The sequence below is a fragment of the Oryzias melastigma genome, linkage group LG5 (assembly GCF_002922805.2).
Source record: "Oryzias melastigma strain HK-1 linkage group LG5, ASM292280v2, whole genome shotgun sequence".
In the NCBI taxonomy this organism is placed as follows: Eukaryota; Metazoa; Chordata; class Actinopteri; order Beloniformes; family Adrianichthyidae; genus Oryzias; species Oryzias melastigma.
In genome coordinates this window covers 7,309,804-7,328,098 of record NC_050516.1, presented here as the reverse complement: position 1 = coordinate 7,328,098, position 18,295 = coordinate 7,309,804, and the positions used below count along the sequence as shown (strand labels likewise).

Sequence of the window (18,295 nt, the reverse complement as noted above, 5' to 3'; positions counted from 1 at the left end):
GATGATGCGGGCGTTCCTACAATGGCTGGTGTTGGTGTCATTCATGTGAAGTTCAGGAGATTAAACTCTCTGAACTTGCATGATAAGTTTTGCGGCGGATCAAAGGTTTCCTGATAGTGTTATCAGAAACGACAGATGTTGGAGGAAGACAGACGCCGCTGCACTGATACCTGCTCTCACCACTGCAGAATTTCGTCTTTACCATATTCTTGATGTCGGAAGACTTAAGTCTTCCGCGCTCGGCAGGGGAGTTTATGGAATGATCACTCTGACAAAATTGGCTTGAAAGGAAGGACAAGAATCTTTCTTGTCTTAAAAAACAGAAACAAAGCCCAAACAATGCATCCGTGTCTCCGTTTTTACTGCCGGAGTGACGTCAGTCTGCAGATTACGGCCTCCTCCCGTCTCCCCGCACTCACTCCTTTTTCTGCAGCTTATTGGAATTTTGAACAGCTTAGCTTTGCTGTGATCAGCAATTTCATTGAGGGCTTGCAGCAAAAAAAACATATTTATAGAAGACAAAAAAATACGTACATCAGACAGAGAAATGAACAATATTTACATATATATATATTTTTTTTAGAATCTGTTCTTTAAAAGGTAATAAAAAGAAAAACATTCAACTTAAGCTGGCGATAAAAAAATATATATATATTTACAATTCCAAAACGAAAGACTTCAGCTAACATTAATAATAAAGATTATTACAGCAATAAAAATTGTCTCTAAATTTGGTGTGGAAAATGGTTTTTAAACTGAAGCAACAGTTGAAATGCTCAAATCTGCATCTGTGCAAAGTCCTTCAGTCAGTGGCAAATCAGACGACTATCATGCAAAAAGTTCAAAGTAACAAAGTGAGTTTATCTCAACAAAGGTAGAAAAACACTCTTGTTATCCTGGCAATGGCCAGTCAAACTGAGGGATTGTGAGGGAACTAAAGGAAGATGTGAAAACTCTTGAGTGTCGACAGAAACAAAGCAATATTTATAAAACATTAGACAGCAGCAAATATGCCACAATAAACATGCAACGAATATGGAATATTTGAGACAAAGAAACACACAGCAAAGTTAACTCTATATTTAACTCTTGAAAAAATGTAGAAAGTGAAGATTCAGTTGTTTTAAGTTCTGTTTGCTCTACACCAGGGTTGGGCAAACTTTTTGGGCCACAAAGGCCCGATCCGAACTCTTCCCTTATCCCTTCCCTTTAGCCCTTCCCCTTAATCTGAAGTAGCAGTTGAAGTTGAAATCGTGTCTGGATTATTTTTTTTTTATTTTACCCTCCAAACGGAGGGGTCCAAACTCCACCATCATGAGAATTATCCAGGTCGCGCTGAGAAGCGCTTTTCTTCACGTGGACGCGCTCTGAAAAACAGAAGTTTACATTCCGGTGATTATAGATGGCGTCATTGAATGAAAGTCACGTCAGAAATATTAGAACCAATTTTTTAATCATCCTAAGGGATGAATGAAGGGGAAGGGAGAAGGGAAGAATTCGGATTGGGCCATGGGGTTCTAAAAAGTGCCAGAATGGCGGGACCAGCAGAAGATGCCAGTTTAGATAATCCACCTAAAAACGGAAAGAAAAAACTTTTGTTTTAATTTTGATTGGATATTAATATATATTATTAACTAAGAACATTTTTGGGGGGTTTATCACAAAAATGCGACTTTTGCTTTCATCTTAGTGCCAAAAACTGTGTTCATGTCGAATGATCATAAAACATGTGAACAACTGAAAAAAAAATGACCCATTTTTGTAAATGCAGAATGCAATGTATTTGCAGTGCACCGTTTATGGGGAGACGACATAATTACTTCAGTTTGGTGGGCAAGAACGAGCCCAGTGTGGCCCCCGGGCCGCAGTTTGCCCACCCCTGCTCTGCACCTTTCATAGACTTTCTTAATATTGTCTCAGTGGAGAAATTTTTCTCATGAAGAGCCAAGATGTAGAATTACGGAAATTATTATGAAATTAGTCATTTTGCTCTCACTCTTCACAACCGGAAAACTTAATTTAAGTCTCAAAAGTTCAAACATGTTGACGAGTCAGGCTAGCAACCATTGGAAACAAAAATGACGATTTATTTTCTAAGAATAAGAGCTAGTTTTAGATTTCCATCCATCCATCTTCTTGACCGCTTCTTCCCTTTCGGGGTCGCGGGGTGCCGGAGCCTATCCCGGCCACTGAAGGGCGAAGGCGGGGTACACCCTGGACAGGTCGCCAGTCTGTCTCAGGGCCTCAATCACACACCCATTCACACCTAGGGGCAATTTAGAGTCACCAATGAACCTATGAAGCATGTTTTTGGACGGTGGGAGGAAGCCGGAGTCCCCGGTGAAAACCCACGCATGCACGGGGAGAACATGCAAACTCCACACAGAAAGGTCCCAGCCGGGATTCGAACCGGGGCCTTCTCGCTGTGAGGCAAGAGCGCTAACCACTGCGCCACCGTGCAGCCCTAGTTTTAGATTTAACGAGGATTTATGAAGATGGACCAACTTGTACTAAGATTATCATTTTGTTCACATTTTGCTCTAAAATGAGTCATTTCTTCTTGTTACACTAGTTTTTGTGTTACTGTGATCCAAATGAACTACAATTAGGTTCATAAAAACTCAAAAATACAAAACATTTGCTTAGAATTAGAAATAAAATACTTATTTGGCTGTATAACACTCTATTTGAAGTCAATTTGCTTTTTTTAGCTAATTTTTCCCTTTTTAAATGGTTTTGTGGAGATTTTTATATTTTATTAAAAGATTTCCATTTAAATACAAATGTCATGCTGCATGAACGGATCCTTTTACTAATCATTTTCACCTTAAGGGTTTTTATTCCTATTTTTAGACTGCCTCTTTTTGCACTTAAAACATTCAGGACTTGGAGAATTCTGTTTTTAAAAGAAAAAACCACCAGCTACACATGACACAGTCTGGTGTTGGAACGCCATCATAACCTAGCATCATACTTAGCGGTGCATGACACAGATTAGACCTCGGCGAGCGGAGCCGCAGCTGTCGCTGCCAAGACCCAAACAAAAGTTCAGCTTACATTACAGGTGAAATCCCAGAGGTTTGTGCTGCTTAAAGCCGGATGGTAAATCCTCTGGATTCTGTTTGCAGGCCTGTTTGTTGTGTTTTTTTTTTTGTTTTTTTTTTGTGCACTATTGTTTGTTAGTGTGAGCCATCCTTTGTGGTTCACCAGCAACCGTCTGCATCTGCAGCTCATCTGAGGATGATGTTAATCTGATTTTAGAACCTGCTTATTTCTTTGATTGATTACTTCCAGACACGTTAAAGCTTTAAACTGAAATACAGCACATTATATTTTTTTACCCTGTTTAAATAAGTGGAAGCTTACATAAATTACAACAGTATTTCTTGATAAAGAGAGCACTTCTGACAGGATACATTTAATTTAACCATTGTCCCCGGTGACCCATTTTATCTCTGACTTGGTGTAATTTATGCCCCATGCATGTCATGCCGAGTCCCCTCATTTTTTTCAAGATAACCTTGACATACTGTACATACTGTGATACAAAAATGTTTTCTTTCTTCTTATGTTTTTCAAGCAGAGGTCACAGTGACTTTGAGTAATACGGCTCCCGTCAGGTCCTCCACCAGAACTCGCTATTTCCAAAAAGGAAAACTCCTCAAACTCCCAACGCTGGCTGAGAGGTGCAGCGGAGTTTGTAGAAAGCTGGAGCTTCGTCTAATGAAGAAGCTTGTGTGCATAGATAAATGTCACAGAGTCTATGCGAAGCAGCTCACACACTTTTTACTTTGTACTTTAACGCTGGGACACAGTGGCAATTGTTATTACTCAGCAGCCATGTTTTACAGGATAAGCAAACTTGCATAATCCATATTAACAGAAAGTAGGAAGCAGTGAGCAGAGAATAAAGCAAAACTGCTGATAAAGCCTGTCAGGAAGCTCCTGCACATGCCGCCTGCAACTTTCTGAAAAATTATCTCCCAGCTCCCGATGTTCAAATAAGAATAATAGGAAAATGGGATAACACTTCGGTTGAAGAAACATTTGGAGCTAAAATAATTTAGCAACAATCTGCTGATCGCTGAAATGAGAAAGAAAACCGAGTCTGTGTGCTCCTGTTTGGGGGCTGAGCAGAGCTTCTCTGTCGGAGAAGCAGCAGCTGCTGAGGGAATCACACTTAGCTGCTTCAAACTCCCACACAAGCCAGCCTGTATCCACATCTTCTCATCCAAAAGAGGGGCTGAGAAGGCCCCATGCTGTTTGAGAGTCTCTCCTGAAGCATTTAGAGGCTTCTTTGAATCAAAATGGACTGTTTCTAAAGTATTGGTTTCATACAGGTAAATGAAAGCTCATTTCTCAGGACTTAGTCTTTGACGTTCCCCTTAAGCCACGTGTCAGACGATTAGGGCTGCCTCGATTAGTGACAACTAATCGACTTTTAAAATAGTTAACGACTAATTTAATAGTTGATTAGTTTTCTGTCATCCTCTGTGACACGCATGTGCAGTGGTGTTAATCCGGTCAGTAGTGATGTCACAGGAAGTTCTAGGAAGACTCGGGTATCAAAACAACACGCAAACAGAGTTTGAAAGTGCGAAACATAATAAAGTGTCCAATGCAGTCTCAGCAAGGCGTGTGGTCTATGGCAGCACTGCAGTGATCATGAACACCTGAAGAGGAAGCAGGCTGTGACTGAGTATGATAACGATGAAGAGGGATCACTATACTAAGCTAACGTTACTGCAAACAGAGCAAACTTATTATTACTTGCTCATATTAAGAGCTGTAAATGTTAACATTAGTGATTACGATTTTTTGGGGGGTTGTATCAGATCACAGATGTAATCCATATGGATCACTATCCACAGTTCGCCGCACACATGTACTGTCAGAACACCCCAGCGCGTAAACGTAGCATGCGTATCATTTAAATCATTCTCACTGAATGCAATTTGCAATCACATTCTTTATAGCTGAAACACTTTAAGTTTAAAGCCAATGATGGTTAAGATGTGTGTTCTACGTCTAGTTTACACAGGCCGGACATGGGCTGCATTGTCCTCTAGGGGAAAACGAATTTGGCGCTCCTGCAGAATCTAACATTGGGACAGACCAGCTGGGACTCAAACCTTGGTACTCTCCATTTGAAGGCAAGTACATTAACATCACAAAGCACATTAACCAATCAGCCAATGTTGAAGAGGAAAGTTGGGGGGTTTCAACTCTTAATGGTGTTAAAAAATAAAAAAAAAATAAAAAAAACTGGATCACCAGTTAAATTTGTCTTTTTCAACCAAAATGCAGCGGGGAGGGAATTTCCAAGAGATGTTATGGGTAAAACGGACAAACCTCTGCTTTGAGCCCGTGTTTACGCCTCTTTTTTCATCCTTAAAGTTGTAAAGAAGCACTAACAGCGACAACACCGCGCACCCCTTACCTCCCCCCAACCAACTTAGAGGCAAAAGCAACAGGAAGGGAGGGGCGCTGTCTAAGCTGCTTTACTGATTACATTCAATTTTATTTATGTTTTTTAATTGTTACTTCTTTTATATTTTCCATGAAACGAGTGTTGTGTCATAACTATTGTGATTTGGCGCCCCCTCCAGCATATGGTGCACTTGGCGGCCCCCTAGGTTACCCATGACCAGGGCCTGAGTTTACACATGATCTGATCAGCTGACTAATCTAAAAAATAACCGGTGATTGGTCGACTATTAAAACAATCGTTTGTGGCAGCCCTACAGCAGATGTTAGAGGGAGTGAGGGAGGACAAAGTCCTGTCATGAAGATTACCACCTCAGCTGCATCATTTGAATGGCGGCAGACATCTGGCCTGTGGTCAACCTCCAGAGCCTTGGCCGACAACACAACCAATCATCCTGTATGCAAACTCTCAGCTGAAGACACAAACACTGCTCTCCAGGAGTTGGTTTGCTCTAACATTCCACAGTCAGTACGTTCAAAACGACAAACACTGAGCTTTGATCCTCGACAAAGAAATCCAGACAGGTAAACGACAAATATTTTATTTTGAGGAAACTGAGAACCAGTTTTTCATTTAAACTCTATCCATCTTCTGATATTGCTGAATCCCTTTCAGGGTCACGGGGTCGCTGCAACCTGACCCAGGTACTGTTGGGCAAAGGCAGGTGGACGGGTCACCAATCTGTCACAGTGTTTGAAATGATATTCCTCTTAAATGAGAGAAAACAATTCTCACAGCTGTGGTTCCGCTCTTTCCTTCCCCCTCAGAATCATTTTCATTTAATGCACTAAAGTGACATGACAAACCTGCAGCATCAAACAGGCTGAAGAGACTGCTAAACCTTCTGCAAACAGCTGCACTTCAAACATTCCCTCTGCTGGATCTTCAGGTTACACTGCAAAAGCACCAAACTTCATCAAGTACCTTTGTCTGAATTCTAGTTTACAAATCCAATTCTTCCTCTTTCATTTACTCATGTGTGTTCTTGTATCTTTTTGCTCTGTGCATTACAGCTGGTAGACCACCCTCCAGCTGTAATGTTACAATCAAGTCTTTGATTCTTGAACTGATTATTAATCTTGAAGTAAAACTAAAATAACTTATCAATAACTTTTCAGATAGATTGACATAAATCGTTATTGAATGTCTTGAGGAATTTGATCTGAAAACATTTCATTAAACCAATATTTCTAACTAAAGGTTTTTTTGTTTGTTTTTTTTGCTTTACGTCAGGGGTCCCCAAACTACGGCCCGCTGGCCGGATCCAACCCTTCTCCACATTTGGCCCAGCTCCCTGCACACCATCAGGGATGCATGATTTTTTTTTTCCAGTCTCTCCATGTGATTGAGACTTGCATAGAATGTGACTTTTTATTCCACTCTTCTGCAGTCTTTGCTTCTATCCGGTTATGTGTGGCTTTCTCTAAAACTTTAAATGTTTAACTTTTGGACGCATCCTGTGATTTTTACACTTGTTTTGTTAGTCTAAAAACAGATCCTGGCCCCAAATCATCAAAGAAAATTGCTATGTGGGCCTCACAAGAAAAAGTTTGGGACCCCTGCTTTACATCATATTTTAAGTTACAGTTTTAGTTGTGATGGTCTTGTTTCAGGAAACAATCACTTGAATTTGTCATAATTTGCTTGTTTGAATCTTATTTTGTCTTAAGTTTCTGTGAGGGCTGGTTGTGACTCCGCCCCTTCACCTGTGTATTTCTGTTGAGCTGTCACAGCTACCTGCACTTATTAGTCACAGTATTTAAGAACACGTCTCTGCATTTTCAGCATTGACATGTCTTGTGAGATTAAGTTTTCTGCGCCTTCTGCTTTGCTGCTCTTGGTTTTAGTTTTGGGTCTTTTTACCCACTGTGAGTTTTTAAAAGAAATTCTTGGGACTCTTACACCTGAGATCATGGTCCGTCCCTGCATCTGAGTCCTCACCTGCTTACCTGACTAACAGGATTAATAAAATAGAGATGGTTTTATCTGACATGTAATACATTTCATTTTTAAGACACACTGTCCTTAAAATGTGAAACTCTTGTCTTTAAGACGATAATGATCTAGAAATATGGACAGTTTGGAGAAATACTGGGGGATAAAATGTATGCATAGACCTACTTTAAAAGTATAAAACTTTTTTTTCAGAAATACACTTCATTTTAAGACATATTATTTCCAATTAATAGAGCAGGAGAGCAAAAAAATTAGTTTATAGCTAATTGTGTGAATGCTGTAAAGCTATGGTGATTCTCCAGCTCGTTTCTGTAGATTTTTCGGCTCATAAAACTCAATCACACTTTCAGTGATTTCACCAATCTTGGTATCAAAACATTCAGCTTGTTTAGGACATTGCTGCTCGTACTTTTGGCTTTGCTAAATTTCACAGTTAAGATTTTATGCAATTTATGCGATTCTTGAGCCCCATTTATAAAGAATGGGAAATTCTTCAAATCCTTCATAAATTGCTTTGTGCTTTTCAAACTTAAGCAATTTTGCTATCAAAACACTAAGAAAGTTCAGGAAATCCCAGGTTGTAGTATTTATATATATATATATATATATATATATATTACGTATTTTATGCCATGTTTTTTGCCCACAGAAAAGAAAATTTCTTCCAAGACTTTGTGCACTTTGAAAAGCCTTTAAAATGTTGGCATTGAAACGTTCAGCATATAAGGACATTCCTGCTTGTACTTCCTGTATTAATTTATTTTAGGTATTTTAACATTTTTCACAATTTGTGATTTTTTCAAGAAATTCTTCAAATTTTTTTTGCACTTTTTGAGATTTCTGCAACTTTAGACCCTTAAGCATTTTACAAAAGCTTTAGCTCTATAGCTTTAGGATTTTCAGCAAAACTCCTCAGCAAAAAGCACTCACACTAGCACTATTGCAGGTAATGCAACTTTTCTAGTTTCAAGATTATTGTTATTCTTTTTTTTCTAGGACATTACAACTTATTATCACACTGAGAAATCTTAGTGCAAATTCTGCTCTAGTTTCATTGGCATTTTTTAACTTTTAAAAGGGATAAACACGTTTTCTTTATTTTATAAGTGTTTTGAGCAGGACAGGAGTTCACATTACACAGATTTGTTCATTTAGTTTGGATGGATTTGTCTGCTTCACACTCAAGTTAGGTGTGAGTCCTGTCTTTAGTTGGCACCTTTCTAATGTAAAAATGAGTCAAAAATCAATCAAACGCCAAACAGCCCAAAAAACCTGCTTAATAACTTCAGTAAGAAACACCACCAAAGTGAAGGCTCAGTTCTTTAATTATTTACTAGTACATGTTTTCATATTTATGAACAACACAACAGAAAATGTCTTCTATAAACACTCTTGACCTTAACCCAGAGAGCAAAGTTGTGTGTTTGGATCTCAGTCTGCAAAAACTCTGCTAAATCTAAAGACTTTGCTCCAATATATCAGCTAATCAATTTCTGGCCTGCATTCCTCCTGATCTACCAACAAGGCAGGAACGGCTGAGTGGAACCAACAGTCCTCAGCAGATTCATTCAGCTTTCAGTTCTGGAGCTGCTGCAGCCTTTCAGTGTTCCAATTCACATTAAACATCCTCTGCTTTCTTTTCATATTTCTGGATCCGGCACACACACACACACACACACACACACATATGCATGCACACACCTTTTGTAATAATAAAATAAACTGGTGGGTTGAAGTCCTGCAGGTGCTAAATGAAACCACAAAGACGACTTCAGGTCATTGTGGTTTTTCTTTGAAATGTATTTCATTTTTTGCACCGCGGGCTTCGAGTGCAAAGCTGCCTGAAAGACTCCAACAAAAGCTGTCATTTCTAGGTCACCATCATGTTTGAAGTTTTGATGTGACTCTTTTATTACCTTAAATGAGATTTCAGGGTAAAACAGGCCTGGACAAAAGAGGGGAGAAAACAGAAAAGAAGAAACCCTCTTATTTTAATCCTTGATGATCAGTGGAGGGGAGGATTGCTTCTCCAAATGATTGTGTGTACTGTAAATACTATCAAAGATTCCATTTCTCCTTCTTAACGAAGGCTTGGAGTTCAGAGTACCTTTGGTTGTCTGTCGGTCGGAGGTGTGAGCTGTCATGATGTCTCCTGTGAGCCGCTTTCTGTTTCTCTGAGAGGTGTGGGAGGAGCTGAGACTTACTCTCAGGTGTCACTCACCTGAGCAGGTTCGTCAGTGGGTCATAACCATCTTTGCAGGTCATGAACTCTGATCTCTCTGGTAACGGATGCTCGGACAGCCACACATGCATGCTTGCCTTCGGGATCGCCTCCTTCTCCTTGTGCTCGGCTTATCTGTGACATCACAGGCTCACAGCGCCGTCCAAACGAATGGAAACAAGGTCATTTCCGGGGAAACTGCTGCAGCCGTGTTCAAAAACGCTGCCATGCCTCATTTTGTCCTTCAAAACCCATATTTGAAATCTAGAATAACAAAAAGTCTATTAAGTGCAAGTCTGTGAGACTTCACTCTTTTATCCCTTCTTTAGAGCAGGAATGTAAAACTGTAATCTCAGGTCGTCGCTTTTCTTGAATTATTAGGTTGCCATGACTTTGTTTTGTTTGATGACTCTTTGTATCAGAGATGGCTGAGGAATACATAATGATATTTGTATAACAACAGGACACTCTCTGCTGTAAAGAATTGTTGGGTTTGTGTTTGGATGCTACACTTAGCCTTTGTGAACAAAAGCACACAGCCAACAAAAGCAGAATTTAGTGCGTTTGTCAAAAGGATTTTTCTTCTTGGAAAGATTCGTTAATTTTGTTGCACTTTTACAAAAACACTATGGATGCTCAAACTATAACTTCTGTAAACAGAGGCATTGACAGACAACGGCAGATAAAAATGGCTTCTGGATCTGCGGATAATCACTTTATGTAATTGCTGAGGGCTGCAGCTTGATGCGCAGAGGGGTTATTGTTAGAACCAACAACCGGCTTCCAGCCCGTATCTCTTCCTCCATCCTCTGAGTCAAAAGCAGCCAGCAGTGGCAGACAGCCACATTGCACATGAAATATGACACAGATCCAGTGTCTGTTTATTCTGTCAACACCGCTATTATAAACCATCTGCAAACCAACCTACAGCACTGCAGTGTGAAGCAAAACATCTTACAATATATGGCTCAGCAGATTGGTTTCAAATGAATGGAGCTAAAAGAAACTCGTTTAAATGATGTTTCACTGTTAAACCTGAGCTGAAACGCAGAGAAAACGTGTTTGGATATTTGAGCAAATACTCTGCTTTCAGAGTTAAGCTAAAATAATGAACCAAAGGAAAGTCTTAGCAGCAGCAATTTGATTAAATTCATTCAATTTCCTAATCAGTATAATCTAGGACTTATTTTTCTTTTTAATCTCTTAAAGAAATCTTAAAGAAGTTAAGTGAACCAGGATTTCATGATGCCTTCCTTTCCTTTTAAATTTCTTTAATAGGAGAGGAAAAAATGTTTATTCATTTTAACATGTGCAGCTAAGATCTGAAAAACTAGAAAATATTCCAAGAAAATCTGCTTCTCAACATTCAACTTAAAATAAATTCACAATTTCTTTCAGTAGCTGTCTTTCCATGACACATATGCACAAAAACGTTATTGAAATTTTGAAAAAACACAATTTTGCAATTACACAGTTTCCATAATTATGCAAATGAACACAAACCAACTCACACAATTTAAAGCAGATAGTGGGGCTGCCATGTTTACTCGATTAGTCACGACTAATAAAATAGTTGACACTAATTTGATAGTTGATTATTCGTTGCTTTTTATGTTTTGTTTTTTTACTAAAAACTACAGTGCACGCTTTGTAATGCTGCGTCTGCCATTGTCTGTGACACACACGTGCAGTAGTGTTAATCCGGTCAGTGGTGATGTCACAAGAAGTTTATAGGAAGACTCGGGCACCATAACAACAAACATTAAAAAAAAACCTTTAGTAAAAAATAGTTCATTTGTTTCAGATGCAGAACTCATTTAATGTAAAGGGGCCATACCATGATTTTCTTCAGCCTTTCGGAGTGAACTATATTCACAAATATGATCATATACTTTCTTTGGAACACTAAAAAACTAATTATTTATGGAATATTAGTTATTTTCCCGAGTTTTTTCCTACCCTGAAATAAAACGACTTGATTCCTGAGGCTCCGCCTGCCGCTGCGTGTGGGTGCCGCCCATTTCATGAGGTCATCCTAGTCTTTCTTTCTTTGCTTCTCCCATGAAAATAAACATCCAAACTTCTTCAAAGATGGATACACATGCTATATATCTGCCTTCAGTTGGCCTGGCCTTCGCTACACTGGTTCACAACACAAAAACAAGCGGCATCTGCAGGACTGTTCTCAGGGTCTTAAAGGACCCCCGTGTCTAAGGTAACAAACTCCTGTTTGAGCTGGAATTTATTGAAGACAGGACATAACAGAAAGATATACGGTATTCTGCTTCTAAAACGAAAGTTTTTTGCTGATCACCATTAGCTCAGTGGAGAAATTGAGTGTTGTGTTAGTCTGGGGGCGGAGCTATAAGAGCAGATTCTTCCTGGAGGGGGCGGTTCCCATCATGCTGACGTCAGCACGATTCAACCTGCTCATTTTCGTGGGTATGGGAGGGGCTGCTGTTGAGAGTGCAGCCTTTTAGAGGATTACTCAGAAATGTGTGAACGGATCAAATACCACTTTGGGGTTCTTCGTAGAGAGGAATGAACAGTATAACACACTTAAAGACTCTAAGTTGTTTTTCATGGCATGGACCCTTTAAGGAAATCTCATGTGTTCCCTCAGCAAAAAGTAGTCCACTTGAAGTTTGTCTTATGAAGTATGCTCGAGTTTAAACATCACAAGTATACCATTGACTATGTATGTAGTGTAGGAAATAAACTGCATACTTCCTTCATTCATTCAACCCCTTTTTGCTTTGTCCCTTTCGGGGTCGCGGGGATGCTGGAGCCTAACCCAGGTACTGATGAGCAAAGGCGGGGTTCACCCTGGACAGGTCGCCAGTCTGTGGCAGGGCCTCAATCACACACATTCACTCTCACATTCACACCAACTGCATACTTCTTTAGGCTAAAGTGGAACATTTCAAGTTTACAATATATGGATGGCATATAAAGAACTGACATCAAGTATGCTGTCTCACTTTTAGCCTAGACTAAGCATACATGTAGTACAATTAAATAGAGTACTTTTTACCACATAAACTACTTTTTTATGCTGCAAACTAAACAACAGTTTAAACCAGTCCATTCATTTATTCAGATAGAACTAGTGTGGGAAAAGATTTTGTGCTTTTCATTTATAGAAATGTACATTGTATGCATAAAAATATTGAACGCACTTTTACTAAAAAGAAAAAGAAAATGTTTTAAACCCAGGAATGCTGTTGTCTAGTGTTAAACTTCCAGGTTAGCTTGAGCATCTCTATGTCCTGAGTAGATTTGTTCAACATTAAGATGTCATTCTAATACACTGTATTCATTACGTGTCTTTTTAAGAACTTAAGGTCACAGAACACAGATAAAAGCACAAATAAAAAACCACCACCAGCAATAAACAGACCAGTCAAAACAATGTACAGTCTTTAAACTCTGCATGACTTTCAGAATTTCAGATCAATGTTTAACCTGGATATGCCACGCGGCTCTGAATGCTAACAGGAGCAGAAATCCTCAGTGGTTTGAGTCGAGGTTGCTCATTTAAAAGTTGTTTTGCGCCTTTTGACAGTTTTCTCATAAAACTCATAAAAGTTTTCCTCTTGATGTTTGTCAGACTCAGCACACGCCGGCCGTTTCTGCTTGTGGCTATTGGCGGGAGCCAATTTCCTAAAGCTCATGGTCCCACTTTGACCAGAAGACGCCACAAAAGACTTGTGTCATTTCCAAACAGCTGCTGTTCAGCTGACATATTTCTGTCAGCAAAAAACTGTAAAAAAGAAAAAAACCCACTATGTGTACTGAAACTTTTATTTATTGGAAAATAGACCATGAATTTACATGATCTAAGAAAGTCTGGTTTCCACTATCTTTCAAAACGCATTGAAGTGAAAAAAATGAGGAACTAATCAGAAAAGCCGTCGACTGAATGAAAATGAAAATGAGGTTTCGTCTGAGGAAGAGGTCGTCTCGCTGAAGCTCCAGAAAATCAATTCTCCTCCTCTCGCAGAAGGTGCGGACAAAGATAGAACAAATGTATAAATGAATAATGTACATAATGTATAATGTAGGTCTATACTCTTCATCCTCGACTCTGAAACCACTCTGCTCCACAGGAAACAAACGCAGATAAATGTAGAAGTTTGTCACGTTTACGAAGAATCCTGAAAAGTTCTAGAGACAACAGACCTGGCAACGCGTGATCGCTTCACTGTCTTTAACATTGTTGGGTAGAAATGTCCAGAATCTGAGCAGGGTTATTAAGTCCAGAATCTTTTCTGGCAGTTTGAGAAAAAATGTGTTCACTGCAGAAACTGAATCTTAAAGTAAAAAGACTCTTGCTTCAAGAAAATGGTCTTGCTTTCTGTCTTGCAAGAAAAATAATCTTACAAGAAAGTTTTTCAAAAGCAAAATAATCTTAGTTTGAGAAAACATGTCTTAGGGAATACAATTTTTTTTCTTAAAGTACGAATTTTTAAGATTATCTTTCTGACCCCATTGGCAAAATATTTTTTCCTTTATTCATTGAAAATTGGCCAATAGGAGGAGACTTTTTGACTTATTTTTTACGTTTTGATAAATGGAAGCATTGATTATGATCCATAAATGATTCTGAATTGATAATCAAAAATGTATATGATCTAAAGTAAAAGTAACAAGCGGAACTAAAGGTTTTTGACTCTGATATTTTTGAAGACACAAACATGGCTGACCTCGTCACCTGACTGGTCCCGGCTTCACTTAAAGCGACCGTTTGGAAGAATTTTGGCTTTTTTTGGATAAAAGAAAGGCAGTGTGTAAGTTATGTCACACCAAAATTAAACATGTAGCAAACACAACAAATTTGCAAAATCACATGGCGCGGTTCCATCCGGAAGAGGAGTGTGGCTTCAAGTTCTGCAGCGAGCACTTCCAAAGGTCCAAAAACCGTATTGGATATTCTAAAGAAACATCCAACCTCATCGGAAAAGGCAAGGAGAAACATAAAGTCAATCAGAGATTTTAAAGCAAAGGACTTGTTCTGTGGTGGACAATAAAAGTTGGATCGCATTGTTCTAAAATATGTTCAGTTGTTAGCCAGACACTATTTATTTAGTCTGAGGTGAGTTAAAGAGTGTTTCATTATAGCTAGTCTGGTGATAAAGTGTAACTTTATCTTATTTAAGGTTGTTGACTTCAGGAACATTTTTTCCCTTTTGATGCTGTGAAAGATTTTTGATTATCAAAGGAAATATTCTCACATCAGAATTTTGATATTCTCAATAAAAGTTAGTCAAGTTTACTGATCTGGTCTTTACTTTTAAATGGAGAAAAGTAAATCATATTGGTCCGGTGGTAAAGATAAAACATGCAGATAATTGAATTGTTTCCTCCTTACTCGCAATTGAATTGAATCGTGAGACGCCTCAAGATTCCCACCTCTACTAGTTAAGGAAATTCTGGTTGTTTTAATTCTATTTATTTTAGGGACTAAGATGTCTAATATTCTCAGTCAGCTTCAGGATGAATGTTGAGATTCTTTTATTAGTTTTTATTAAGTCGTAGTGGAACTGGACTTTCACTTTTATCAGAACTGCTTTTAGTTTATGACCTCCTCGGAGCCCTCAGGTCTTCAACAGGTCTGCTATTCAGGTCCTGTGGAACGGCCTGCCTGAAGATGTGAGGACTTATCCACTGACGAGGTTTTTAAGATAAAACTGGTTTTTTTTCCTAACTTTTAAATCGTTTTTACCTTTCTTCATGTTTTAATCATTTATGGACTTTCTCCCCATTTGTTTTTGTACAATAAGTTTGGATGTTGGGGGGGGGGGGTTTAATGTGATTACTATTATTTTTGTTACTTTTTTATTTTATGTTGATTGAGCAAGTTTGCACACAGTACTAAATGAAGAGATTGGCTGTCTGTATATAGTTATTAACAGTGTGGTGGTGTTTTTATGTTTGAATAAGGCTGATTGAAAATGAGAAAATGTGCTGCTGTGCATTTTCTTGATCTGCTCTGTTTCTGGAAATATGCTCTCTTTGCTTGTTTTAACTTTGTACATCATATCACCTATTTCGGTTCATTTTGACAATTTTTATCATTTTGCTTTTACTTGTTCTTACTTTCGTGGGGACTTTTAGCTAAATTTGCTATAACCTGACACTTAACATCTATTAATGTTTCCTTTGATCAATGTTCTTCTGTGCATTGTCCCATCTTTTAAATAAATGAACTTTAAACCACTTTGAGGTGTTCAGCAACAGGAAAAGTGTTCTTTAAGTTGAATTAAAATGTTTACGAATCACAAGTACGTTTCTCCTCCTGAACGTAGGATGAGTGACCGGCTCTCTGTCTGACCATAAAGCTGAAGCTGCGTTTGCAGCCCTGAAGCTGCTTGTGTGTTAACCTCCAGCAGACATGGAGAGGAGCCAGCGCCTCCTCACAAGGAGAACGTCTCCCACTGACACTGGCAGCATCAAACTAGTTTCATCTTAAAGTGAGGTGCTCCGCCGCTCCTCAAAATGCCGCTAACGCGACTTGATGGGAAAATTAAGAATGCATGACATTTTGAGACTGAGAGTGGAGTCATTGACAGCAGCTCTTCACAAATTCCAACCGAAGACACGCACTTTGGAAAAGGAGAGATCAGTTTGAAAGAGTCCTTAAAGAGACATGCCAAGTAAATATGAGCAGACTCTCATTTATACAGCTATTAGGACACAAGCATTCCATTTAGATCAACAGAGGAGGCACAGGATGTATCCTCTGAGCTAGCCAGACTGCAGACGCATCTTTTCCTGCAACAGCCAAAGTGAGCCCCTGCTTTCCCGCCGGGTCGGTGAAGGTCAGGAGCACTTGAACACCTCATCCAGCAGGTAAACCGGTTATCATTCCAACAGAAGTGTTCTCTTGTGTTCTCTTGAGTCCTTCACACACCCAGATATCAGAGGTCTCCTGAAGAACCATAACTGATGAAGGGATGGGGAAGCAGATTCTGCCAGAGAGCAGAACAACAGGTCGGGTGGGGGGGGGGGGTGTATTTAGGCGGGCTCAGGAAGCCTCTGATGGAACCACATCTCCGTTCCTTCCAGAAGCAGCAGATCAGGCGGAGGAAGCCCGATCCCTCATTGTTCAGAGAAGCCTTTGTGCGCTGATTGGAATCAATGACAGAGACCACCGCTGATTTTAATCCCAACCCGCGCACGTCGGCGGAGGACAAAAGCGCGCGCCACTGACGCGTCGTCACAGAGCGGGAATCTGCGGGGGGGGGGACTTTGATGTTGATGAAGGAAGCGACTTATCAGCTGCTCTCCGGCGCAATCTGATGCGCAGAGCGCGCGTCGGCGTTCGGACCCACTTGTGCGGGGCTGTCACGAGTGATGCTCGTGTTCCGGCAGATGTAGTTGGACTTAACCATCTGCCGCGGCGCTCACACGGGCTTTTGGACTCCAACTTGTTCCGTGAACGCGCCGTTCCACGCCGGCGCCCGCCTGGCACTTGGATGGCGCAGGAGAGGAAAGTTGGCACAAGCACGCGCGCCGCGGCTGTCCTGTTTATGGCCACTTCGCGGCTCTTTCCATTATCACCCACCAACCCCCGTTCACAGGCGGCGCGTGCGTTTGTCAGGACTTCACGCGGGTTAAGAAACGGCGTGACGGGCTGAGACTTACCGACGGCGAAATCCAGCAGATCGGCGCACAGGAGCAAACACAGCGAGAAGACGGTCATCTTTCCCTTATTTGACAGTAAATCCCAAACTCCATCTGCGTTCACAGGCTCCCCAGCGACAGGCGCTGTAATCCCCACCATTCCAGAGGCGCGCGGACGGAAGGGGCCCCCAAACTATTCATGATGCAGTTCAAGTCCAAGAGCAGAAACCGGGAGAAGTTGACCGGGAAGGAGGCGCCGCGCGCGGCGGATGTGGAGCATCAGAAGATGGATGCGCGTCAGGAAAAAGCTGGAATCCTTCCCGCTCCGCTCGGTTTCCTCCCGCGGTTTGGAACAATAGCGAGCCGCACCGAACCGAGATGCGCCGGGCTCTGCAGGAACGGATCGGTTCGGATGGAAATGTCTCTCTCTCTCTCTCTCTCTCTCTCTCTCTCTCTCCCCGTTTCTCCTCCTCTCACCCCCACCCCCCTCCCAGAGTCACTCCTGATCACACTTTTATTTCACACTATTTTCCTTAATCCCTCCGGGATTCAGACCATTAATCCCATGTTTTTCTGTAAAACAATAACCACGACATACATTTGTGTCCTCGTGTTCTGTGTAAACCTCCATCTATTGGAGGAAATCCACCTGTCTACCTGCACATGCTTTCATTGGGCAGTATATGCTCTTAAAAGCAAACATTAACTGAAATAAATAATTGTAGTAATGCAGACTTTCTTGCAAAAAATATTTTTTTTTTCAGTCCAAATTCAGATCAGTGAAGACGAAGTCAAAAATGGGTTGATATTTGCAGCAGCTTTCTCCTTTAATTAAAAATTTAAATTCCACATTAAAGGCCCATTACGTAAAAAAGGTTTTTGCTGTTTTTAACATGTTTTTGTAAAACTTTTCTAAAGATGGAGGACAAATATATAAAAAAAAAAATTAAGATCAAAATTGCATTTATTTATTCAAATGGCTGAGAATCAAAAGCAGACAATGA

General features: G+C 40.2%; 1 protein-coding gene across 1 annotated transcript in view; it reads right to left on the bottom strand.

Annotated features, from left to right (window-relative positions):
- igsf21a (immunoglobin superfamily, member 21a) overlaps positions 1 to 17,729 on the bottom strand; it is a 276,459-nt gene extending 258,730 nt beyond the window's left edge. The window contains exon 1 of the mRNA XM_024270945.1: positions 17,313 to 17,729. Coding sequence (XP_024126713.1) covers positions 17,313 to 17,451 — 139 coding nt within the window. The 5' untranslated portion in view covers positions 17,452 to 17,729. The remainder of the gene's footprint in view (positions 1 to 17,312) is intronic.
- Positions 17,730 to 18,295: the final 566 nt, after the last annotated feature.